The 23037-nt window shown below is 41.2% G+C and overlaps 1 protein-coding gene across 1 annotated transcript in view; it reads right to left on the bottom strand.

The window, feature by feature from the left end:
• Positions 1-1786: 1786 nt before the first annotated feature.
• TOP3A (DNA topoisomerase III alpha) overlaps positions 1787-23037 on the bottom strand; it is a 226265-nt gene continuing 205014 nt past the window's right edge. The window contains exons 18-19 of the mRNA XM_078665179.1: positions 13477-14276; positions 1787-4615 (exon numbers count right to left, since the gene is read on the bottom strand). Coding sequence (XP_078521305.1) covers positions 4464-4615; positions 13477-14276 — 952 coding nt within the window. The 3' untranslated portion in view covers positions 1787-4463. The remainder of the gene's footprint in view (positions 4616-13476; positions 14277-23037) is intronic.

Raw genomic sequence — 23037 nt, 5'->3', positions numbered from 1 at the left:
AACCTGTAAATCTAGAAAAGAATCTATTGCACATATCTTTTTTGCATGCCCTGCATATGCGATTTTGATGCCTGACACACGGTCTCTATATGTATGTGTCTTTCCAAATTTTTATAATGGGCTTGGGCTATTAGAATGAAAAGGCTTAAAGAAAATGTTTAATCTTAGATCTTAAAGAAAAATGTGTAAATTCTGATTTTAATATGTAAATTCTGATTTTACTCTTTTTATTGTGTTTTGATGTAATCTGTGTATCAAATCTTGATTTTCCAAGCTGTAAATGTATTTTCCCTAATATGATCCTTTTAAGATATGTTTTTTTTATAGAATAAAGCCTATACTACTACTACTACTAGTGCATAGTGGAGGTGCTCATAAAGTTTACACATGGGGAGATTGATGAATGTCAGTTTTCCTTGTATACTGATGTGCCACTCAGTGGATCTATTTTCTATTGGTTCAAAAAGTAGTGGCTCTTGCATGCTATTTGACGCTCTCTGCTGGATTTATGTATTTAAGTTTTGTTTCTGATAAAAAACAAAAAAGTGGTGCAGATACCCTTTCTGTGTTCAACGCAGGCTTTGGTTTGTTTTCATTATTGATCTGCTTCATCTGTATGCCATCTGACCTCAGGGGTGTGGACTGAATGGTTGTGTATTATATTCTGACCTGAATATTGTTTTTCGCCTTATACGTGCTTGTGCGCGGACGTAAATGATGCTTTTGTTTTTCTTGACAATCACCACAATAAAAATAATATAAAAAAAAAAGTAGTGGCTCTCAAATAAAGCATACATCTTATTAAGTCTCGAGGTCTGATCACATATTACCCTTTTTTAAATTAAATTAGAATGACATGAACTTCCAAATCAAATTTCAGCAGAATATAGCTATTTGTGTTGGTCTTGTAGGAACATTCTATACCAGACTCAAACTTTTCTATTTCATAGCTATGAGTCATAAATATTCATGAATTGTATGTATGCTGCCAATATCAGCATTATAGCCTTTTGCTGACATATTCGGACCACAGTAATATAGTTTCAAAGCTATACAGGTTATATTAGAAAAAAAATATTTTATGTTAGATCGCTTAGAGATTATCACCAATTCGGCCTTGCCAAAACTGGCACAAAACGTGCCTTTATTATTTAGGCTGTTTAACGCTAGGAACAACATTATTAATGAGATATTACTATTAGAAAAAAATTAATCAAACTACAGCCACTGTATTAAACTAACACTGACTTTGATATGCTGCCTATCCTCACCGTAATATCATACTTTAGTCATACTGTTCCCAAAAATGTTTGCAAAACATGCCTGCAGAAAAATATGTACATAACTTGATCATAGCTTCCTGTACGTACAGTATGCATATAGATTATTCTTCGATATTCCTTCAATTACCAAACATTTCTATGAGGGAGTGGAGGGAGCAATTTAACTAAAGATTTCTGCGTTGGACTCAGCAGCTTTTGTTGTTTAATAGGCCAGTTGCAACAGCAGGTTTAGAACGTGCTACTTATCTGTCAGGCCATGTGCATAAGAAATTCAATGCGTGAGGATGGGAAGTGTTAAAAATTACATTCATAACCTGTTTTCTAAACAGTTCTGGGTAAGGTGCACCTCAATGAAATTGGGGACTTTGCAGATCACAAGGTTGAGCACAATTTTGTAGCTCTTGCTCTCTGAGTAATGAGCCATGGACAGACTTGGATGGGTTGTGAATTAGAGGTATGTGATAATAGGACAGAAGTGCCAAACGTAGCAATCAAATGAAGTACATTTTCACAATATAAAAGTTTTATTAGCGCATGTCAACATAAAAATATTAAACATTTAAAAAAAAACTTAAGTGAAGATATTTTTCTGGCACTCTGGAATATATGTTGACTCAACTTCATTAACTTCGCTAGAGATGTGGCTTCTCTATAGGTGTGCAACATATGTGTCGCAACTGAAGCAGCGTATAGCAGCACTCTTAACAGAATAACATGAATAGTTACACCTTTATCCCCATCCCGGCATCATCAACACCCCTCAGTCACAACAGATTCTCCAAAACTGTCCCCTTCATTAACTAAACAATCTGAACAATTGGGTTTTTGATAATTCTGTTTAGGCTGAGTGTTAAAGGTCAATTTCTACACAGGATGATAAGGATATTTGATACATTATATATTCTCCTTCATTTTGTACAGCATTTACCTTTTTGTTTTACTACATTTGATGGATTTGTTTTAAGATGTGTCCTTTTGAAAACAAGCCAGACTCAAATAGGTATTTATTTTTTATTAGGACAACTCAATCTGCTTCTGCTCAAATCAGTCACAGAGTGAGCAAAGAACCTCGAATGTTTGTCTACTTTGAAGAGCAACTATAAACCAAAGAGGGAGAAAAGTTAAAACAGCACACATGTGCTGGAATGGATTCGTCTGTTGAGAAAAAAATCTAGACATTATTATATCCATTTAAAAGTCATAACTCTAGAAGGTAAATGGCTCAAAATCCAGAAATACAGAAAACATAATGATGTAGTTTAATTGGTAAATGATTTTTTAACCATTATATGTATTGTATCTAAAAAATAAAGGTACCATTTCCTAAATACAGGAAAAGGCCATTCCTGCATAGTGAAACAAATGTTATTTGTTCACAAGACGATACTTACTTTCCATTTCTATTTTAGTCTTCTGAATATAGATTTTATAGGCTTTGCCAATCCTTTACTGAAACACCACACTCTTCAGAATTTCCCACTTCCTCCACACTGTCAAATGCCTGACATAAAACAGCGGGTGAATTCCAGTCATAGAGGCTGAGGTGAATATACAAATAAATAAAAGATTTATTACTCAAATAATATGAATGAGTGGCTATATTTTAAAAATATTAAAAATTCTTTAAACCATACCAGATGTTTAATGCATCTAATGAATTGTCTTTCAAGCCCTGTGTATCTTGACTTAAGTTGTGTAAATACTGGTCCCCCTTTTTAGATTGCTGTGAAATGTCTTTCTAAAATTCTCAGGGGTAACAAAGGAAACCTAACCCTTTCCTTCAAAGAATGAAGATATTTGCAATGTTTCTCAAACAAAAGAAGCTTTTACGCCACCTATTTCTTCATTCTAGTCTTAAACACAAAGCATAAACACATCCCAAAGGGAAACTCTTCTGCTTATGAAGATAGTAATATATGTCAGCATCAAGTGTGTGTGCACGCATCTGTCAACATTTATGCAGTCTTGCTGCTCCCAGGATGTTGACAAGCACATGCTTTCCCTACTTTGTGGTTTGGAGCAATGTAAAAAAAACAAAAAAACACAAGCATTTTCAAATGTTAAAAAACCAAGCAAGTCTGGCTGGTAAAAAAAACATTCTATTTTAATTAATATTTTTTCTAGGCTTGAGAGTTCCCCTCAATCTAAATCGTCAAATGAACTCTGAAGTAGCAAAGTACAATGTTAAATTATAGCTCTCTGGGTTTCCAGTTTACCTTTCCAAAAAGCACTTACAAATAAGATTTTTTGTAAATAAGAAACTCAAACACAGCCAAATATTACGGTGAACCCAAGAAGCTGGCAGTTCCTCTGGAATACATTTAAGGCAATCCAGAAAAACATTATTCTATGTGACTGGTTTCGGTTTCTTTGGGAATGTGGCGATGAAGATATTAGTAAGCATGTCATTTTCTTGTTCAAATAGAATAATGTTGAAAACTGTTTGCTTTTAAAATTTCCAAATTTCAAACTTCCAAGAAGCCTTTGAAGAGGTGCCTTCGGTTGCCATAATGCTAATAGGTCTCTTCAGATTGCACATTAATATTTTTTTTGGCTAAATACAACTTTAACCAAATTATTTTTAGAAAGAATAAACTGCAAATTTCCAAAATGATTTTATCAAAATTCCAAATTTTCTTTGTAAGCTAGAATACACTTATAAAACAGGATATTGTATAAAAGCTCATGAAAAACAAAGAGCTTGTGTGACTACTCTGTTACCTTGGATCTCAAACACAGGCATGTACACTTTTGCATTTGAGAGTAAGGTGAAAAGTCAATACATTGCTTATCCCAAGAGCAACAATTGATGTAACAGGGTTATTAACTCAACTATGATCTGCTTTTCTCTATATTGGTGATCTCGTAAGATTCAGATGGAGAAAGTTGGAACTTTTTATGTAGTAAACTGCCATCCAACATACACATAAAACAGAAGACCTTGTAGACTCCCATGTTTGCATCAATTCACCCATGCAAATATATTTCAGATGAATTCAGTTTGAACCCTTTAAACATCCAGCCATTAATGTGTGTGATGAGGAAGAACTTAAAATAAAGAGTATTGAATATTGAGTATTAAGGCTGAGAAAGTTGAAGGTCTTTAAAATATGAGCTCCATCTGATGATCTTTACAGAGTTTTGATCAAGACTGCACTATGGAGAAAATGAACTTCTCTTTCATCTATTCTGTGGGCACTTTGTCCGTGTGTGACCAGGCTGATGGCAAATTCCACATGTTCGGGGCTTCTTGGCACTTGGTTCTTTGTCTGTGGTGCTGCTAGCCCTCTTGAATTTTGTTCCTGGCCCTCTATTCGATGCACTCGCCGGCCCTGTACAATCATAGAGCAAAAGGTCACGCTTAAACAGAATTCTCTGATTAGAAAAAAAACATTCATTAGGATGGTTAGAGTTCACATGTTAGCCATAAGACTCTGCCAAGGAAATCATGGATTACACTGAAAAAAGGTTAACGTCTAAACATCAAAATAATTCTCTTAGAATAACAAGGGCAGCCATTTAAAATGTCTTGTAGTAAATGCTAAAGTTAAGTTTATGTTAAAAAGTACATGTGTACGTTATTTTTAATTAATGAACCAAATCCTCTTCATATAAGATTGAGATCTTTGATTGTTCCCCAAAGGGGACTTAAGTGCTGTCTAAAGAATTTGAGACATCTAAGATCAGTCCCTAGCGCTGCTTTCCATGCTATAGAACACCCCCTGTTACCCAAATGGTTCCTTTCCGTTCAAGAAGCTGAATATGTTGAACGCTGGATACGTAAAAGTCAATGAGAAGGTGCATATTTATATGCAATATGAGTTCCTTTTATTATTCTGCCTCTGGATCACTGTACTGGATTACAAACTGATAACTATGCTTGGGAAATCTGGACCTGGCCCTCAGAGAGGACTGAATAAAGATCTGAAAATATTTCTACACCGATTACTTGACAATATGCGTCTTTGTCAACAATCTATACCTCATCATGAACGCCTAGAAGAGTAATTGGGTATCCTTAAGATGAAGTTCATATATAAATATATATATGTTGCTTATAGTTTATATACAGAAGAAGTCTCACAGCAAGGTACTGAGGCAGTGGTGTAGAGTGCCTTTAAGAAGTTTTATTTCCCTGTATATGTATGGCAGGATTCGTCTCTAATGTTTCGATATCTGACTGAGATCCAATCTGCAAGGGCACACAAACCCACCACCTTCCCTCTTCCTTAAGGGAACATGGTAATGTTGAGATACAGATCCAACCCAAAGCCCCATCCTTCAGGACCTGAAGGGACATATGTTTAACCCTTTCTCCTACTAGCACCCCTTATCCCCACAGTGGTTTCACTGATTCCCTGCAGCAGAGTCGAGCCGGAACTGGTTGCTCAATTCAATGCTAAAAGATGTACAAGTTTGTGTGTATTCCTAGCGTACCCATCCTCTTTTCAGTCCTTCTGTCATATGTAGGGAACAGGTAAACCCATTAGGCCTTCATTTTAGATAGCACATGACCCTTTATCAAGACACTGGATCTTGACTCCACTGTGAATTCATGTAACGATGACTTCAACATGTGGTATGCTTCTCAGTCAAGGCTGATATCGCCCACTCCACGAAGGACTGAAAGGCTATCATAATCCAGACCACCCCAAAACTCAAGGTTGCCCCTTGGAATGGGAATCATGTCAACAGCAAACTGCTAGGGGAAGAGTTCCCCTAAGAAAAGTCTATTTTTGTGGGCACATTTTACTAATGGAAAACCAGTAAGGAAAAATGAATGTCGATCAAAAGGGTATTTTCACAAAAATGCTTTCAGGCAAGGGAGGTTAAAAGAGTCTGAGTGAAGCAAATACAGTTTTCAAAGAATAAAAAAAAGCAAAGAAGGCAATTTTTAGAGATACTTGACCACAGAGGAGAAACATTAACGGAAACTAACAATTTAAGGCAGCCAGGTTGCTTCAAAATACAACTAAACGATTAGCTATCTACTTGTCCCTCAATCCCCCGTCACAGCCCCATTCCACGACTTCCCTATTTACCTTATCCCAGCATTCGTGCATATTGTTTACAACACTGGGTAAGAAATAAAGGCAAGCAAGAAATCTCAATAATTGCAGAAGTAGCAATAGTGTTTATTTCCTCACGTGCCCATGTGAATTAGGATATATGGGCGAAACAGCTCATGAGCTCAGAGTTCGCCTTTTAGTACACAAATCTGCATTCATAAAAAATAAGGAAAATTCCCCTCTAGTGGATCACTTTGGAAAGGCAGGTCAATCCTGTACTGATTTTAAATGGTTCATTATTGAAAAAAATCAAAGGGAACAAGAGAGGAGGGAACCTTACTATTAAGCAGAAAAACAGAGAACAGTGGTATATTTTAATATTAGATACAGTAAGAACAGGTCTCAACTCTAAAGAAGACTGGATGAGATTGACCAATTGAATTAGTTTCTGGAATTTAGTCAAATAATATATAGGCGATATGCGCTCTGCAATTTAATTAGGTTATAAGGGGATTAATTCTCAAGGTGATAAATCAGATTTCCAATAATATTCAGCCCTATAGACTGGGTTTATACGCTGACTGACAGTCCTCCCATGAAAGAGGCAAAGGGAGGGGAGGAAAGTAACCCCCTTGCTTAGTAGACCCCTCCGATCGACCACTCTTGGATTGTGCAATGTGGGCTCTGTACCGGCCAGGGCTTACTTTCAACCGGGTGTTCTGTCGGTCAAGGTGCCTACAGTGAATTATTTTGTTTTACCCTACATAAAATGTAACAAAGTAAAAGTGTGGTAACCTGAATCGTATGATAAACTGCATTGCCGAAAAAGGCTGCCTTGGGATCAGTATAATGTCTCATATTTTTGATTATTTTATACATAATTTTATTGGACGAAACTATTTTCATTTTTCCTGTTCGCGTTATTTAAAAGCCCGTTTAACAATACAGATGAAGTGATACACACGCTGCGATCGTCACGTAATGAACGTGGGCAAATGCTGCGATGTGCGCATATTGATGATGTATTAACAAATATAGAACCAGGTGTTCGGTATTAGTGACAGATATTTAAGGCCATACTCGCAGAGCGTTATTGTCTACCTGCTCTTGAGTAAAGTGGGACGGTATTCCACAACTCAGAAGGATTTTTAAAGGTGAGCGACAGGGAACACTATGTAGGATCCAACATGGGATATTGAGATACAGGGACTCATTTGATGTCACAGAATGAGGCTATAAGTTTACCCGTTCATCCTTCAGAGGGGACACAAATATATTTCTTGTGTTCAAAGTAGAACAATTGAAATTTTGATAACAGTTGGGGTTTTATTCAATTGGGTTTTCTATTCTTCTTAGAACCCTGTTATACACACCAGAAAACAATATTGGTGATTTGGGAGACATTGGAAACCGCTCAAATCAGGTGGAGATTTTTCATTTGGAGGTATGTGACCCCAGTTACACAATAATATCCCTTATCGAGAAAAAGTAAAAAGAGTATATATAAAATTGAGATGGAGGTGTGATGCTTATGGTCATTATTTTTGAGGGACTTTGACCCCTGTGGGATCGTACTTTACACTGGTCTCCTTGACACACCGGCGAATATCCAGAGTATAAATTTCTGGAGTATATTTACCTAACTCTTGGTATATTAGTGATTATCAGAGATCGAGATGGGTGTTACTATATGACAATTATTATTTCTCTGAGGGACTAATATGAACATGACCCCCCTGATTTTTGTCATCTGATTCTATTGGTAATAGGTTAATGATATCAGGATGCAAGAAAACGCCATATACTACATGTGGAATTATATCTGACACCTTTCCTTCCAGATGGAATAATGCCATCATAACGTACAATTGAGTTTATGATGCTCTTTAAGAGGGTTCGTAATGAGAACATCAGGATCAAATAGAGGTTTATATGCCCCTTGAAAAAGATTATGACACAATATTGAGAAATGATATACCATCGATATGGTGTGGAAGTAATAGGAGCAGTAGCACCTGAGGGAGGGACAGTGATTAGGGTGTGTTCCCTTCAGTGTTACCACATCTTTCATCTGACTGGACAGGAGTGGTACTAAATAGTCTTAATATAATTGTGATGGATGATGGGATTATATGAGTATGAGTGGTAGTTGGTTTGTCAGTGTAAGCAAGGGCCCTTGAAACAACGATAAACTATATGTAGGAATTGTTTATCCTATAATTTTTAGACCTCAAATGTTTTTTTTAGATTTGTTCAAGTCGTAAAGAGAGTAAAATGTATTGTCTTGTTTTGTGTCAAGTTTAATACAGAATTGTGATATATATTTTGTTTTAACACAGGCACATATAACACTGTGTCCTTTCTAAGAGAGACATTAAAATTGAGAGTCCTGAAGAAGGTGGCTTAGCAATATACTGCTCACCGAAACGCATCGACGCTTCTGTTTTCATTGTTAAATTCGAGGAACTTTTAAGTCTAACTACAAAAGAATGTACAGACTTTAACAACATTGATTCAGTCAAATTAACTTGGATATGATTTTAAGTTGTCACTTGTTTTGTCTCTCGTTTTTATTGAAGCTCAAGTGTTATGTATGTGAGTCTGATTGTTGAATTGTTTTTTAACCTTTGAAAAAATCATTATATTTATTAACTGTGTCCTATACGATTGAAATTGTTTTTTAATAAATGTGCTCTTGATACAAAGAAGTACTGCTGCCTTAACCTTACGAGAGGCAAAGTTAGTGGCAATCCTTTCCAGACGATGCTTGAAGATACTGGTAGAGTTCATCCAGAGAACTATTTAGTACTAGCTTCTTATTTCTTCAAAACTGGTTCTCTTGTAGACCAAAACATGAAAAACCTTTTAATGAGTTAACTGTGCCAGAGGAATCTTTTGCTCAATATCATCAACAGAGCTGCTTTGCCTGTACTACAGTCACCAAGCAACCTAAGCACTTCCCCATGTCAGAGTGGAAACAGTTTGCAGTAAGGCGTCATCAACACTACTGGGGCTACCATAGCCTCTTTCCACTTCGCTCAGCTGAGACTTGTACACATCATTTTAGTGGTGGCCTCGAGTTTCCAGCTCTAGGTTACCTATCTAGCTTCTTCAACCTGCCTGTCCAACTGCAAGGGTGTGCCCTCATTTACATAAAAAGCGGAGAAACGTTTACATACGACAACGGCAAATCTAACTCCCAACAAAGATAGACCAGAGCTTCTCTTAAAGGACTTTTATTGTGTGAGTGAGTCAGGTCGGCCCAATTCTGGATAACTTTCTTCTAAACTGATTCTTTTCTTTGGAGTCGTTCAATGTAGTCCATGTGTGATGTGTTGCTCTCTGTTCTCTGCTCAGCCTTGAATGTTGGGGGTTGGAATACTGTGTCACAGAGAGGAGTTACTTGCATTTGATTCTGTCACAGAAGGAGTCTGATCAGAGATATAGTTATGCTCCAGGGAGCATAATTTACCTGTAGATCATGCTCAACTACAGTAAATAACCCTTTCTGTACCGTCCTTCATACCTAAGGATATTTGTTGATTACTCCGGTATTGCTGATGCAGATTCTGGGATCTCCGCAAGAAGAATACTAAAGGTGCAGTACAGATCTTCTAGAGGCCAGTGAAAAACCTTTGATTAGCACTTCTGAATTCCTCATCAATGGTTCCTACAATTGGCTTTGATTTATTCCTTGCTTTTTAGCCTGAACTCACAGCCGTCCACTCCCTCCAAACATTTAACAAGATGTTTAAAGCATTGGCACATTATCTTATGAGGTGTCAGTATCAACGTAAGTCCAGCCCTTTAACAAAGGACCCACTCAGGATACTTTTTCACAAGATTGTTTGGCATATTGGTCCATGGTCTTGGAAACAGAAATCAAGCTGTGATTTTCAGTGAACGTGCAGAGGAACAATAGGCTTTGCAAAGACGTCAGTTTATTGCTGCAGTATTGGACTAAATGTAAAAGTCCAATACTGCCAAGATTCCCTCTTGCATTTGTAAAGATGGTGGGTTAGAGGAGAAATGTGGCCACAGAAGGTATGGCCTCTTGTTTACAAAACTACCCACAAACTATGACATGAAAAGTCTAATACTTTACTAAATGATTTAAATGAACATTTAACTAGGATCTTGGATGACCTAGCCTCCCTCCAGTTAAAACGCTGTAGGAAAACATATACCTAAACGTTTGGCTTCATGAAGAATTGGCGAAAATAGGACTACTAGAATGAATTTGGGGCCGGGATTACTCTACTACAGCTAAAAACGAATGGAACATTCTTAATGCTTATAAGGCTCTCAAATGTACTAAAACTTCCTATTTGTCAAAGAAAATCTTTTCAGCACCAAATAGCTTGTAAGCTATCTTTGCCATCATAAAGAAGCTAAAAGAATGAACTTCATCTTTTCAAAACTCTATCTCTATACTAGCATGCAACTTATTTGCATGTCATTTTGAAGGAAATGTAGGTCCAATTGAAGCTCTCTTAAATTCATGAAAAGTCCAATCTACAACAGATGAGAATAGTCAACTGGTTTCTCCGACTAGCACGCAGGAGCTTTCCTAGTTCTCTTTGTTAAAAGGCAATCAATGCCACTCCTTTACTCATGTAAAAGCAATCATCACTGTTTATTTGAACAAAGGTGGTATACCAGGAGACTTAACAAAAAAAAAGGGCAGATTACGTCACTGCCAAAAACAAATACTTGATCTGGAATGTGTTGCATTTATAGGCCTCTGTTTCAAATACCACAGTTTGTTAAACTTCTTGTGTGCGCAGTATTTGATAACATTTTGCAGTTCTTCAATCTCAAAACTTACTGCACCCAGCGGACACTGGGTTTCACGCAGGTTACAGCGCCAATGGACCCCTGAGCAGCATTTGATATGTTCAACCATCAGCACCCGCTGAAATACATAAGCTAGTTTTCTTATCATCTAGATTTCACTACTTTAATGCCATCTATCTCCGACTACCTGTCAAAGCTCTGAACAAACTGTAATTTAAAACAACAATGCAGCAACAGGTTAACATTGAATCTAAAATGATTTGACTAACTCACCTGCATTAGCTAAGCTTTATTGGCTACTGGTCAACCAAACAGAGTATTGTGTTAAAATCACTTTGCATGGTCCACAATGCATTTTATGAGGGTTGTTTGGATCTTTTATCTCAGAAGCTCTCGATGTCCAAACTGAACCGCCAGTTAAGATTATAAAAGGTGTATTTGGCTAATGTACCTAGATTCTGCAGAACTGCTTTGGAAGGCAGAATTTTTGGGGCTGACACAGCAAGACAATGTCACGTGTGTCCTTACGGAAAGAGCCTTCCTTTGCAAAATTTAGGAACCTTCTGAAAACATGGCCTTTTCCAACTTGTTCCAACTTAACTTGTGTTTTTTGTGTTAAGTAAGCTATTTCGGTCTTTTCCTAGGGAATTCTGAGCACCAAGATGTTTTTGGGTGCACACTGCGCTGTATAGATAATACAAATAAAATAAATAATAATTTCATAAAATACCTCAAGCATACAATTGATTTAAATAGAGTATACTTAAGAATTGCTGAAACAGTCCTTGATTGGCCAGGAGGTATAGTGATACTGGGAAGACCATAGTTCTTGAGGTATCTGGTTTTTTGTTTTTGTTTTAACTAAGTTCAAGTCGACTCCAATTGCAAACACCCAAGTTACATTTCAAATACCGGAGCAATTTAGCCCTCAGAATGGCATACATGGGGCGAAGAAAAATACATTGTTTTCTCTACCCAACTGCAGCTGTTATAAAATTGCCTAGACTGTCCAGCTTAATTCCCAGTTACAGGTAAAGCATTTCAGAGGTGGGGTACCAATCTTATGTTTATATACAAAATGTCTGCATATGCAGGTTAAACCTCCTCCAATAAAGTCTCAAATATAGGGGAGCATTTTCAAGTTATAAACACATCAATCTAGCTCGGGTTACTTGACATCCAGATAGTTTTTGCCAATTTTCTGTCAGATGATACACTGATGCCCAAATATGTAAAATCGTGCACTTGTTCAAGAGGCAAATTATCCAAAAGAACCCTATTCTTGAAGCCGTGGAAGAACTCATCAAATTTGTCTAACAAATTCTGCAGGCAACTTGTCGACTTTAAAAACAAAATAGCACATTCAGCAAATCGAAGGGTTACAATCTTTGAGTTACCTACCACTGGATCATCATTAGGGCAAGCACTCACAGACCAGCACTTAATATACAGGGGCAAAAAAAGCAATGGGGCCAGTGAACACCCTTGAGGCACATCTTTATTTACAGGAAAGGGATTTGTGATCTAGTCAATATGGCGCTGCTGCACCACGGGGAAGCTTCGTGCGAGTCATGTTACCAAAATGCTGAGTAGACCAGACAGTGCTTAGAACATGTTATGATCTACAAAGCAGATGAGTAGAACATTGAAGCTGGGCTTGAGGCCCACAAATGTTACATACATTGATTGACTCCTTCCTAAGTAGAACATATTTTTCAAGGAGCAAATGTGAACTGGACGCCTGGTTGATGGTGCTGATTTTCATAGTCCACCCCACCTGGCAAAATGGTTTTTATACCCATGTCTAAAAACAAACACCTCTTAAGGAATTTCAGCAATTAAAAGTGTGCCGGGAGACAAACAAAAAAACATAACATAACAAAATCAACATTTATCTTTTGAGAACTTGTCACTCCTTCAGAAAATTAGGAAGCAGGTAATTGAAAAGCTTGGATGGTTGGTGCTTTTGGAAATAAACTAGTCGCGGTGCTACTAGGCAAAGATGTTTTGTGTTTTACCATGCATGGTAGAGAGGTCCTGTTCAGGCATGGTAGTGTCATAACAATTAAAGGAAAGAAAAACTTAAAATATGAATTAGTAGGTTGTAATCACTCAGGAGCCTTATGGCATTATTCATGCTTTTATAGTACTTTCACGGTTTCGCAGTATTCATAAATGAACAGGTACAGACAAAAAGATTTCCATTTAGGTAGTGTTAGAACACATACTTTGAAACCAGGACTCTCACTCCAGATTAAATAATTACCAAAGGTACAAATACTTAAAGAGAAGAGCTTACCTTTACAGACTCGATACAAGGAAGAGCATGACATAAAAAGAAAACATGTGGATGTTGTGCCGTCTGAGATATTTGTATATCATCTTACCTGGTGGCGCATTCTCATCGGCCCACTGGAAGAAGCCGCACTGCTGTTCTCTAGGATTCTGACATGTGTGGAACTGGCGACCCTTGTTGGTCCCATCTTTTTGAACTGTTCGGGTGACTGCAGGTTGATTACACTTGCAATTGACTACATCTCCTCCGCCTGAATCTCTGTCATTTGCTGTCCACGCATTTCCTCTCCCACCACCAGAGGCTCCCCCAGTGGGGAAGTGAGCTCCTGGCCCTCCTGTAGGGAAGTGAGATGCTTGTCCCCTAGCTGGGAATTGAGATGGTGGCCCTGCAGCTGAGAAGTTAGAAGCTGTCCCAAAACTTCTATTGGGGGCACCGCCACCCCCACCATCTGCCTGTTGATCAGACCACAGGAAGAAATTACAGGTTGATCCATTACACTTATAAAACTGTCTGCCCTGGTTCTGCCCTTCTTTGCGAACTGTGAGTAAAATGGCCTCCTGTCCACAGTTGCACACCACTGCATTTCCGTCGTCATTGGTTGGTAACTGTGGAGTAACTCTGGGAGCTTGAACTGTAGCAGGTGCTTGCTTGGGCGGCCTGGATGTCGCTGGCCGCTGCTGGCTGCTTTCAAAGTTGGATGTTCGGGAACGAGGGTTACTCGCTTGCACATGGGCGTTTAGACGATTATTGGGTTGGAGTACCCTACTGGGTGCCTGCAGATACTTAAGGTCAAGGATCTCTCTCAGCATCTCGTCACATCCTCCAATGCAACCCACAAACTCCAAAGGCATGACCATGGGTATGCTGCCACGCTTAAACTTCAGCTTCAACCTGCAGATTTCAGAATAAGAAACATACACACGCTTAAACAACCATCCATTCTACTAAAAAACTGAGACAGAGCTTAACACTTGTTTGCAATATGGTCTCAAAGCACAGCACAGCATACACCTAGAACAGCTCCCTTTAGTTCCAACAGACAACCTATTTTTCTTAGCAATTGACTAGCTAAATCAAGGTGCACACACAAACACATTTTATTTTTTACTTTGACCAGAGTTGACAGGCCATGAGGCCAACACAAATGTAATGATTATACCCCGAAAGATGAGGATCCCATACAGCAACTCTGGCAGAAGGCTTAATGCCAGGAATGAGCAAGTGTGATCAAGTAGATTTACCAAAAACATTTTTTCTTTTGGTTTTGGCAGTAGGCATCATCCAGAGGACAGCATGGTGTGACTAACTCCTTGACTGAGACCAACATAAGAAGAACACACCTCTGAAGTGAAGGGGATGGACACTGGAAGTGCGCAACCTATCTGGAGTTAAAAGCTAAGGCCACATGACACTGGAGGAAAGAAGAGGGTGTCATACTTAGTGGGAGGGCAGTCGTTATAAGGAGACTCAAAATACAGGAAAAGAACATCATGCGGGGCAGAGGGGCATTGGAGAAACCGAATGGTGGCAGATATCTTTTGGAACAAATGAAATGGGATATCACATTATAAAACACTAAAATGGTAGAGGGAATTTTTAGAACCATCAGAATGAAATAGAGTTTCTGGAGTATTAATCCAGAGTCACCTGGAGTGGATATCAAGGACACACCAGGAGATAAAAAAGAAATCACTTCTGGAAACACAGAGGGGTACAGACTCCCAGGGCAGTGAAACCCAAAGTTACCTGCAACAGGAATTCTTCAGCTCTTGTATTATTAGTAGATTCACATGCTTGGAAATATTTCCTGTCGCCTTAGGCCCCACAGTACATTAATATCGCAGTACCATACAAAATCATTAATTTTAGAAGCCCATCAACTTTACTCTGCTCATTTGCGGGCAAGCAATGGGTGGATAGACCTAAATATCCACGTCATAAAGAGTTTGTCTAGTTCTTAAAACAGAATCCTTTCTCAAAATTGACTGACCGCTTTACTGGAGATTGCAATTACAAAAACATGTTTCTTCTCAAATCTTATATTTCATGGATTCACACATCCTGCAACAGAACTGCAAGCATTATTACCTAGGAATCTGGGCAAGTGAGGCTTTGACAATCTAAGACATTTCTTCGAACTTTTTATCCTAATTAGATCTCTTCATAATGTAATGCTTTAGCAAGGTATGTGGAGTTCTCTACACTAAACAGGTTAAGCTGGCGTAATCTTGCGTAATTTTGCATTACAATTGTAAAGCGAAATTCCCAACATTTACATCATTCTGCCACATGGCACATTTAAGCCACGTTCGCAGTAACATTTTAGCATGGGATAGGAATAATGCAAACAACCAGAATGCAAGTGGCTGTTTTAGCACAAAAGGCCTCAGTGAGTCCACAACGGCCGCTGGGAAGCATTTCGAGCTAAAACATATTGCTAACTGACAGTTTGGGATTTTGTGTCATTTCAAATGATTTTTTGAGGAATTTCACGTAATTATGGAAAGGCAGATGATGCAAATTTCGCATAGCACTATTCTGCACTGCAGCTTAACATATCATTTGGAGTGGTTTATTGACCAATAAAACTATTGTAAATGTGCATCTGGAGGAAGGGGGCCTTCCTTAGTGCATTGGCATGCTTCTCCATGCCAATAGCATCATCATAGCCATGAACTTGTAGTCCCTTACCGTGTCCCTTTAGATATTCCAACATATTAATGCCTTTCACTGTAACGCAAAGTTGATCATTGTGGATACTGCTTGCAGTACCTTTGTCCAGAGGTCTGGTAACCACGGGCAAAGCCAAGCCAGGTGAATTTATCCGGCATTCCTAGCCCCACATCTGACGTAATTCGAATTATCTCACAGAGTCTGTTTAGGAATTTTATATGAAGCAGTGATGGGTACATCTAGGTCAACATTCCCTTTATCTCCAACACATGGGCTACAGGCGGATGCTGCGCTCTCTACTGCAGCATATAACTGTGATACCAATAACACCAAGGAAAAGGGATAAACTGGCCTCCAAAGTGTTGTAAACTTCAGCAGGGGGAGATGGAAATGGCCAGTATGTCTTTCTGTACATGTCTTTAAAATTTAAGAAAATGTTGATGCCCTCATCAAGTTTTTAGATAGTTGCAAAATTAATTAAAGTGTCTTTGGGATACAAGTGACTTAGTTTCAGCACTTTCAGATGTTGAAGCGGTTTGTAAACTATGGGTCCGAAGGTTGCGAGAAAGTACACTTCCGGAAGCATGTAGATGATCTAGATCAGCTCTGGCTTCAAGTTTACCCCAACATAAACAGTACATTTGACCGTGTATCTTAGTAGTGGGGCGCTGTGCTCAAGAACAAACAATTGTGTCTAAAGGGCATGGAGCCGCTTTAATAGCTGCATGCAGTGGGAAGGAAGTCGGATGGTACCAGTAATGTGCCTACTGTGCCTGTGCGCAAATAGTATAATTGACAATCAGGTGCCAGAAGACCTCCCTGCTCGAAGGGGAGAGTCAGCACCTCCTTGTGTGTTTACCAGCCCATTCCTGTCTGATCATCCATGATCTCAATCAGTTACAGAACTGTCCGGTGAGAGTGAAAAGTATATTATTAAACATATTTAAGAGGAGCACCATTATTTTAGTTAACACTATTCAGCTACCTATGGTAAAGGGCATCCTAATCTAGGTGCTAATTTGGTCCTACAGTTGTGCAATGGCTATACAGTAGTTTCCCTATCAGAGGGCTTCTATTTCTCTGCTTACCCAGATTACCAAGGATTTCACCATAGATAACTTCCACTCCAGGTGGAACTCTAGGGTCCATTTCGGCAATCCCAGGGTAAGGGGAATATAACCGATTTAGACCAGCTGATTGATATGCTGGTCAAGTATCCAAAGCTTTGAAATTCTCTGATGATGGGCGAGATGTTTGTGGCGGGATCACAGACAATAAATTTGACATCATCCACATACAGAAAGACTATTGGGGGCTCTGAAACTAAGGACTCTTTGTGCAATGTTACTAAAGTCTACCAGCTATGGGGTCCATGGCAATCGCAATGAGGAAGTTTGGCTAGGAGGAACCCCTGCCTGGTTTGCCCACACAGTTTTTATTTTTTATGACCAATTTTTTTTTTTATAAATCTTTTTATAATTTTAAAACCAAGAAAAAGAAATAAACACATCCGGTGCCATACATTCATAAACAATAATAGATGGACAGATACTTTGACAGGATAGACTTGGAGCAACAGAAGAATCCCTGATGCACCTGCGTTGATAAGTCCAAAACAGATATTGCAACAATACAATCGAGAAACAGTTTAAGCACAAGCCATCTAATCCCGCCCACACCATATAATCAGGTTAATAGAAGAAGCGTGGCCACCGGACATTGGAATTTTAAAAGAAAGCAGGATATGTCACCAACTATACTAAAAAGGGAAGGACCAAGAAAGACTAAGGAAAGAGAAACCAAGAGAAGGAAACACTAAGAAAATAATAAACCCATCCCCCCACCCTGCACCCCTGCATATGGCTGTCGCCTAACCCCAACTAGCAGCGTGCCTGTCGCCCCAACTAACTAGGTTCCGAAGATGGAAAAGAGAGAAAAGTAATGGGGGAGGGCATATCCGTATGGGCTCCCAGCCCCCTTCCCCCCCTGCCAGAGACAGGCACCCCCTATAGTAAAAATACGAGTGTATCAGAGACCATAGTAGAAGAAAATTAGGGGGAGCCGTAATACACCGCCCAGCCTCCCTTAAGTCCAACAGTTTCAAATCGAACACCCATTTGAGCCAAACCAACCGCCCCGGTCAATCGATCTCAGCCTTGACCCTTCCGAACCATCACGCGAACCCCTCCCAGCAAGACTTGTATGCCAACAAGAGAATCAAAGAGGAGAAGGAATCTAACAAAAATCAGTCCGTTACTACTCGTATTCTGTGAGTCCACGAGAACTTCAGCCGCACAAAAAAGCTCCCTCCTGGATGGATAGTCCCAATGTAGTTTTTCCCGCAATCGTACAGTCACCAAGGAGGGATAGGAAGAAAACAAAGTGGAAGAACAGTCAACAACAAAAGTCTCCGGGAGGGGAACGTCAATCGATACATCCAAAGTCAGCAATGATGGAAGGCTTAGCGATATGCTGATGACCTTGGGAATACAGTTCTCCAGAGCACCAACCGAGGGTTTCGACACTTGTTTACTCACGGGGTCCTCGCACAGAATCAAAATGGCCGTTGCTTGAATCGCAGCCAGTTGCAGTTCCTGCAGCGGGGCAGGGTCCGGTTCCACAAACACCATCTCAGATAGGCCCGCATTCATTTTGTGTATCAGGGCATTCATATGCGAATGAAATGCCCCGATTGCTGCCAATACTGACATCAGCGATGGTTCATTTATAAAACATGTTTATTGGCATTTTAAGTGATGCAACAGTGATAAATATTCCAATAGGATTTGACGGTACATACAGAGTGATAAAGTAAGTTATGCAATAGTGTCCTGGCATACATTCGACAGTTAGAAATGCTCTATGCGGAAGTTTACTAGTGGGCAATCAGTATGCTTAGTATTTCGCATTCTTTCTTTTTTACGTTACGTTCCAGTCACTCACTTATATCCGACCCAGATTCTTCAGGTGGAGTTTCACATATATTGTCTTGGTAATTATTCAATCTACCCCATAACTGTGTTTTTGGGACATCCTCTGTGTATGTAGACTGATTTCTCCTCTATCATTGCATTGTCCATGTCTTTACATCACTGGTGAAGGGTAGGAGTTTGACAGGACCCCCAGCCTTGTGAAATATTTTGCTTCGCCAGGGTCATGCCTAGTGCTTCCCAGTCCTGAGCTGTATGGTTGAGATCTGTGGGCTCCCATATATTAAGAAGGCATCTTATCGGTTCTGGGAGAATCGTGACCGTCGTAACTTGTGAGAGTGTGTGCATGACCGCCCTCCAATAATTCGCCATCTCTGGACAAAGCCAGAGGGTGTGGAAGAGTGTGTCTAGTGCACCACATTGTCTGAGGCAGAGTGGTGTGTCCGCCCAGTCAATTCTGTGTAGGAGTGTCTGGGTGTAGTAAGTGTGATGTAAGATTTTTAGTTGTATTAATTTGAGTTTGGAAGATATCACAACCTCCTTAGGGGGACGCAAGTGCCTCTTGCCAATCTGCATCGTCCAACTCACCCACTTCCGATTCCCATTTGATTTTGAGGGCTGCAGTGGGGTCTGGATAATTATTAATTTTTTTCTGATATGTTTGGGAGATAGCCTTTTTCGTAAGATGGTCGGTTAGGAGCCTATCCTCTAGTGGGGAAGATTTCACAAGCTGCGTACCATGTGGAATCAGTGAGCCCAGGTGTGATCTGCAAATAGTGAAATGTTTCCATTTTCGCCAGTCCATACGTGACCTGTAATTGGGCAAATGTGACCATTTCCCCTTTTTTCCATAGGTCTCCCACCTTTGAGATTCCTATCAGGTCCCATTTTTGAAAGCCTTTGGTGCTGCATAGTGTACCTAATCTGTTTGTGTCCCATAGTGGCATGGCCTGTGTTATTACTCCCTCCCAGCCCAGCGCTCTCCACACTGTTTTAAAGGGGTAGATATCAATCCATTTTGGTGAAAGTACGCTACTGGGTAATTTATAGATAAGACCATGGAATTAACTAGCAGATCCAGCTAATACAGCAGGGAAAGAACATGTGATGATTATGGAAAGCTGAGTAGCTGGTATAGATCAGGTTGGTTTATTTTCAGGAAAAGAGGACGTTTTCTACTGGGTAACAATTAGCTATGATTTTGTTATCCGTTTTGATCAATCATAGTAGACTAAAGAAGTCGCAACGCTGAGGTGGCTTATCTAGCATGAGGATCATTACAATTAAGGTTTCTCATAAAGAGAGGGGAGTGCTCCAGTTTGCCTGTACTCATACACCGCTGGGAGGTGAGGCAACAGTATCTGAGCACAATCCCAATAAAATAGAGCAAGTAGCTCATCTGCCTCTGGAGCCTTGCGATTTGGCAGGCTTTGGACAATATGGGTTACTCCTTATGTGGTGACTGGTGCATCCAGCTAGTGAGCCATGCCAATTCGATGTTACCAAGAAAGGAGCTTATAACATCCAGTGTAGGAGTTGGATGTTTAAAGGTCAGAAGTCAGTGAACTCTTGACAACCATCTTTCCCAGTCAGTACCCCCTCCCAATTCAGCTTGGCCTTCATCTCCTTACCCAGGCAGTTAACCTTGCGATCAAGTTTCTTCTTTGTATACTTCCAGCTTAATAATTTCGTGGAGCACCTGTGTATCCTCTCAGTATTCTTTTTCAAGAGCCTGAATCTCTTTTTCAAGTTTTGAAAGCTGGACCCTCAGGGCTCTTAACCGCTTCCATGCTCATGACGGAGCCGCTCCGTCATGAGCCTCGGTTGAGCTGTGCTCATGACGGAGCGGTTCCGTCATGGCCCGCTCGGCGCGCCTGCGCGGCGCGAATTCCGCGCCTGCGCTGGACGTTCCATTGAGCGGGCGGGGCCATGACGGAACCGCTCCGTCATGAGCACAGCTCAACCGCGGCTCGTGACGGAGCGGCTCCGTCACGAGCATGCGAGCGCCGCTCGGCCCCCCCTCGCCCCTAGCGCTGCGGCGGAATTGCCGCCGCAGCGAAGGGGTTAAGAGACCTGCCTGTTTGGGTATACATATACCACAAATCATTTTGAACATCTGCCACACTGTGCTAGTGCGGATGACTGTTTGGCCACTGAAGGTCAAGTATTCCAGAATGGCGGTATACATTTCTGCTAGTAATACAAGTCTCTTAAACATGCATCAAAATCTTCCAACAAATCAATTAATCAATCAGGGGTTTGTAGAGCACACTACTCACCCGTGAGGGTCTCAAGGCGCTAGAGGGGAGGAGAGGGGGCAGCTCCTGTTCAGTTGAAGAGCCAGGTCTTGAGGTCCTTCCTGAACGTGTGCAGGCTAGGGGAGCGTCTGATGTTCACAGGGAGATCGCTCCAGGTCTTGCCTGCGATATGGGAGAAGGCTCTCCTGCCTGTTCTGTTGCTGCGGATGCGGGGGACTTCTGCCAGGGTGAGGTCGGCGGAGCGGAGGTTTCTCTCGGGTACGTGGAAGGATAATCTCTCGTTGAGGTATTTGGGTCAGATGTTGTTGAGTGATTTGTAGGCATGGGTGAGGAGTTTGAAGTTGACCCTCTTCTCAACGGGGAGCTTTGTGACGTGGTGTCCCGAGGAGGAGTCTGGCTGCGGCGTTCTGGATGGTTTAGAGTTTGTGCAGTAGAGTCCTGTTGATACCGGTGAATAGGGTGTTGCCGTAGTGCAGTCTGCTGGTTATGAGTGCGTGGGTGACTCTTTTCCTGCAGTCGGGCGGGGGGTTGGGGGGGGATCCATTTGAAGATCTTTCTGAGGCATTGATCTGGGGGTTCATTGAGAGGGAGGGGTCGAGGATGATGCTGAGGTTCCGTGCGTGGTCCATGGGGGTGGGCGGGCTCCCAAGGGCGGTGGCCCACCAGGTGTGGTCCCAAGCAGAGGTGTAGGGTCCGAGAATGAGAACCTCGGTCTTCTCGGAGTTGAGCTTCAAACACCTGTTCATCATCCAGGCTGCAACGTTCTTCATTGCTTCCTGGAAGCAGAGTCTGGTGTCTTCGGGGGTTCTTTGTCAGTGAGAGGATGAGCTGGGTGTCGTCAGAGAAGGATACATTGCTGAGCCCATGCTGTCTAACGATGGCGGCAAGGGGGGCCATGCAGATGTTGAAGAGTGTGGGGATGAGCGATGATCCCTGGGAAACTCCGCAGTTGATGTCGGTGGGTTCGGAGAGGAAGGGAGTGAGTCTGATCCTCTGGGTTCGGCTGGTGAGGAAGGATTGGATCCAATCGAGGGCGGCTCTTTGTATGCCTGTGTTGTTGAGTCTGGCTGCGAGCGTGCGATGTGAGACGGTGTCGAAGGCTGCCGAGAGGTCCAGAAGGATGAGGGCCGCTGTGTGTCCCTGGTCGAGTAGCATGCAGATGTCGTCAGTGGTGGCGAGGAGGCCGGTCTCGGTGCTGTGGTTGCTGCGGAATCCGGACTGGGAGGCGTCCAGGATGGAGTTCTCTTCGATGAAGGCGGTTAGTTGGGCGTTCACGAGTCTCTCTGTGACTTTGGCCGTGAAGGGGAGGAGAGAGATGGGCCGTAGTATTTCAGGTCTGTTGGGTCGGCCGTAGGTTTCTTAAGGAGGGGTTAAATCTCTGCCTGCTTCATGGTCGTGGTGATGAGTTCTGTGGTGGGAGGGGTCCAGGTCCTGACGGAAGGCTTGTCGGCGGTGAAGGGGAGGAGGGTGGTGTCAGGCGTCTGTTCGTAGAAATTGTCGCAGAGGGTCTTTATCTTCAGGTGGAAGTAGAGTTATTGGGAAGGTGTGACATCCGTGGCTTCGCTGGGGGGCTTAGCGAATTGCTGTATGACGTTGAATAGTTCCTTGGCGTTGAACGCGTTTGTATGGACTTTGTCTCTTATGAAGGTCCGTTTTGTGTCTCCTATGCGCTGGTGGCATTCCTGCGGGGCGCTTCTGTGGTTGTTCCATGCTTCCGTGGTTTTCTGGTTTTGCCAGGTTTTCTCTAGGCGTCTGCAGGAGCGTCTGGCTTCTAGTAGTTCTGTGGTGAAC

The sequence above is a fragment of the Lissotriton helveticus genome, chromosome 10, assembly GCF_964261635.1.
Source record: "Lissotriton helveticus chromosome 10, aLisHel1.1, whole genome shotgun sequence".
NCBI classification, from domain to species: domain Eukaryota; kingdom Metazoa; phylum Chordata; class Amphibia; order Caudata; family Salamandridae; genus Lissotriton; species Lissotriton helveticus.
Note: the sequence above shows the minus strand (reverse complement) of the source record. Positions and strands in the feature narration are given on the sequence as shown.